Source organism: Pteropus vampyrus, unplaced genomic scaffold (assembly GCF_000151845.1).
Source record: "Pteropus vampyrus isolate Shadow unplaced genomic scaffold, Pvam_2.0 Scaffold388, whole genome shotgun sequence".
NCBI classification, from domain to species: domain Eukaryota; kingdom Metazoa; phylum Chordata; class Mammalia; order Chiroptera; family Pteropodidae; genus Pteropus; species Pteropus vampyrus.
Genome location: NW_011889169.1, coordinates 1,632,122 through 1,634,625, shown reverse-complemented (window position 1 = coordinate 1,634,625; position 2,504 = coordinate 1,632,122). Strand labels below are relative to the sequence as shown.

Genomic DNA, 2,504 nt, shown 5'->3' with positions numbered 1-2,504 from the left:
ACCCAAGAATTCCATTTCTTAGAATCTGTTCTTAAAAGGAAAATGATCAGAAATGTGGGCCAATATCCACACTCAAAGATGTTCCCTGCAAAAATAAATTTAAAAAAATTTTTTTTAAATAAAAATAAATAAATAGAAAAAGATGTTCTCTGCGGTTTTATTTATAATCACTTCTAATACAAAATAACAGATAGCCAATCATAAGGGGATGACTAAATTATGGTAAAATAGTACATGGCTATAAAAATTATATTTATAAAGCAAAACAAGATTTATGTGGTGGGGAAATGCCTGTGACAAAATGTTAAGTAAAAAAAAAAATTTTTAAAGCAGACTATAATTTTCTGTATGCATTACTATATCAAGGACATAAAGAAGAGAAATCACAGGGAAAAAAGTAAACAGAAGCATATGCTAAGCTGCTTAGTGCAATTATGGTTTTTTAAAATTTTTCTTTACATCTTTTCACACTTTGCAAACGCCCTACAAAAAGAACACACGTTGCTTTGATCTTCAGGACAACAAAGCAATAAATGGAAGGAATAATGCTGTGTGTGATTAAGGAGGAACCTGAATTTGGGGGGTAAGGGGGTACCGGAGGCCTGGCCCAGAGCTATGAGCCATATGGTACCTGACGGTGCTTTGGGGGGATGCCGTGGGGGTGAGAGATAGGGTGGGGTGGTGGCTGCATCTGTGCACCAGGAAGAAAGCTGGCTTCTCCTAGGTTTGGAAACATAAATGCCTTCAAGGACCTAGCAAGTATCAGAACTGAGTGAACGTGTACGGTAGTAGGGAATGGTGGGAACTGTGGCAGAATGGAGAGCTCACGCCTTACCTAGAAGAAGTGGCCGCTGCACCGCTGCGGCGCTTGTTTCCCAGGTGAGAATACGGGTCCTGCGTAGCCAGACCTTCCATTTCCCAAAGAAGCCAAATATCCTGATTTTTTAAATGTAAACTCTCTTATTAAAGACTCAGACCTAGGTAGGTATTATTAGACTTATCAGGGGATCACTTTGTAACTTATATAAATGTCTAACCACTATGCTATATACCTGAACGAATATAATATTGAATGTCAACTATGACTGAAAAACTTAAAAATAGATAAATACACCCTGGCACCTAATTGAAAAATATTTTCGGTGTCATGCAGTCCAAACTGCACGGGCTAGGTATGGTGGGTAAGCCACCAGTTTGTGACCTCTGGCCTGGTCCTTCCTCCGCACAGACTCTGTGTCAGGTTCTCCATGTGGGGGACAGGGTGTGCTGCCCTGCCGGTGGCCCGCAGCACAGACTAAAAGGGGTTCCTTTTGTTCTTTCTGCCAGAAAACGAGCCTCCCTCTCCTCTGGTCTCCGGGATTATTGATTACAACATGCCGCTCACCTCCACATACCTGAAGCAGATGAAGTTGCGTGTGATGAATTCGCAGGAGCAGGTAAGGCCTCTGTCACCCCTCACCCCACCTGGAGGCGTCCTAACTTGCCTGGATGTGGTTGATCCTTTCCAAGATGTGGGGCCGCTGCCTGTGTAAACACAGTGGAAATCAAAGAGGCCCTTATCTGGTTATCTGGGCTGTGCAGTCCAGGCTGAGAGGGGAGGGAAAGAATGTGTTCCTAGTTAGAGGGTCTGCTGGGCAGACGGCCTGCTGGGTCTCCGTGAAACCCAGGGAGCTCAGGCTTCACAAAACTCTCCCCAAGGGCAGGGACAAGGGAGGGGGAGGGTAAGAGCTGCAGACCTTGGCTCTTGGGTGGTTCTTTCTCTGCTTTGCCCTTTGTCTGCTATGTCACTCACCTCCTTTCCCCAGGGAGACGAAAGAGGGGGGGCCCTGGCTGCCAGCCTGTGGCCTCTGTCACTCTTGGGGCCCAGACAGGCCAGGAGGATGGGCCTTGGCGCATGGCCCGGGTAAGATAAGGCCCTTGGCTGTCCAAGACTCCCCAGCTGTGGAGTGCCAAGGGTTGTCAGGAACCCTGGAAACAGGCTATTAAAAGAAAACCACTCTTGCTTGCCTCCCCACACAGTCCACCTTCTAGCCCTTTGCAAAGCAAGTATCCTGACTGTCTTTCAAAAGAGGACGAGTGACTGCCACCCGCTTCCTCTGCCACTGCCTAAAACCAGGGTAATAATCTCTCACCTCCAGCTTTAAGTGTTGTCATCTCTTGCGGCGTTGAATCTACCATATCTCTGTAGCCTGACCAGGGGAATGGGTTCTTTCATTGAAAGTCTGATTTCTAGCCCTGGGTGCATGCTGTCCTGCTTCCTCTGGTCTCCTTGACAACCTGAGCAAGTGTTGTCATAGGGGGAGGGGAAGGGATAGATGGCTCCATGGCCAGCTCCAAGGTGATGTAGCAGGACATGTTCAGGTAGCATCTGGGGCTGTAGCACCCAGTTGGAAGATTTGAGCTGGTTGGCTTGAACATACTGAGTTTGTACTCTCCTGAAGAGAAGGAATGGCGTGTCCACTGTGCCCAGCCCCCAAAGGCTGAATGAAGTAAACTTTGCTCCG

General features: G+C 47.0%; 1 protein-coding gene across 1 annotated transcript in view; it reads left to right on the top strand.

Moving 5' to 3' along the window:
- The first annotated feature begins 1,330 nt into the window (after positions 1 to 1,330).
- Positions 1,331 to 2,504, top strand: part of LOC105305516 (nucleolar protein 4-like) — a 61,829-nt gene continuing 60,655 nt past the window's right edge. The window contains exon 1 of the mRNA XM_011380158.2: positions 1,331 to 1,436. Within this exon, the coding sequence (XP_011378460.1) occupies positions 1,374 to 1,436 (63 nt within the window). The 5' untranslated portion in view covers positions 1,331 to 1,373. The remainder of the gene's footprint in view (positions 1,437 to 2,504) is intronic.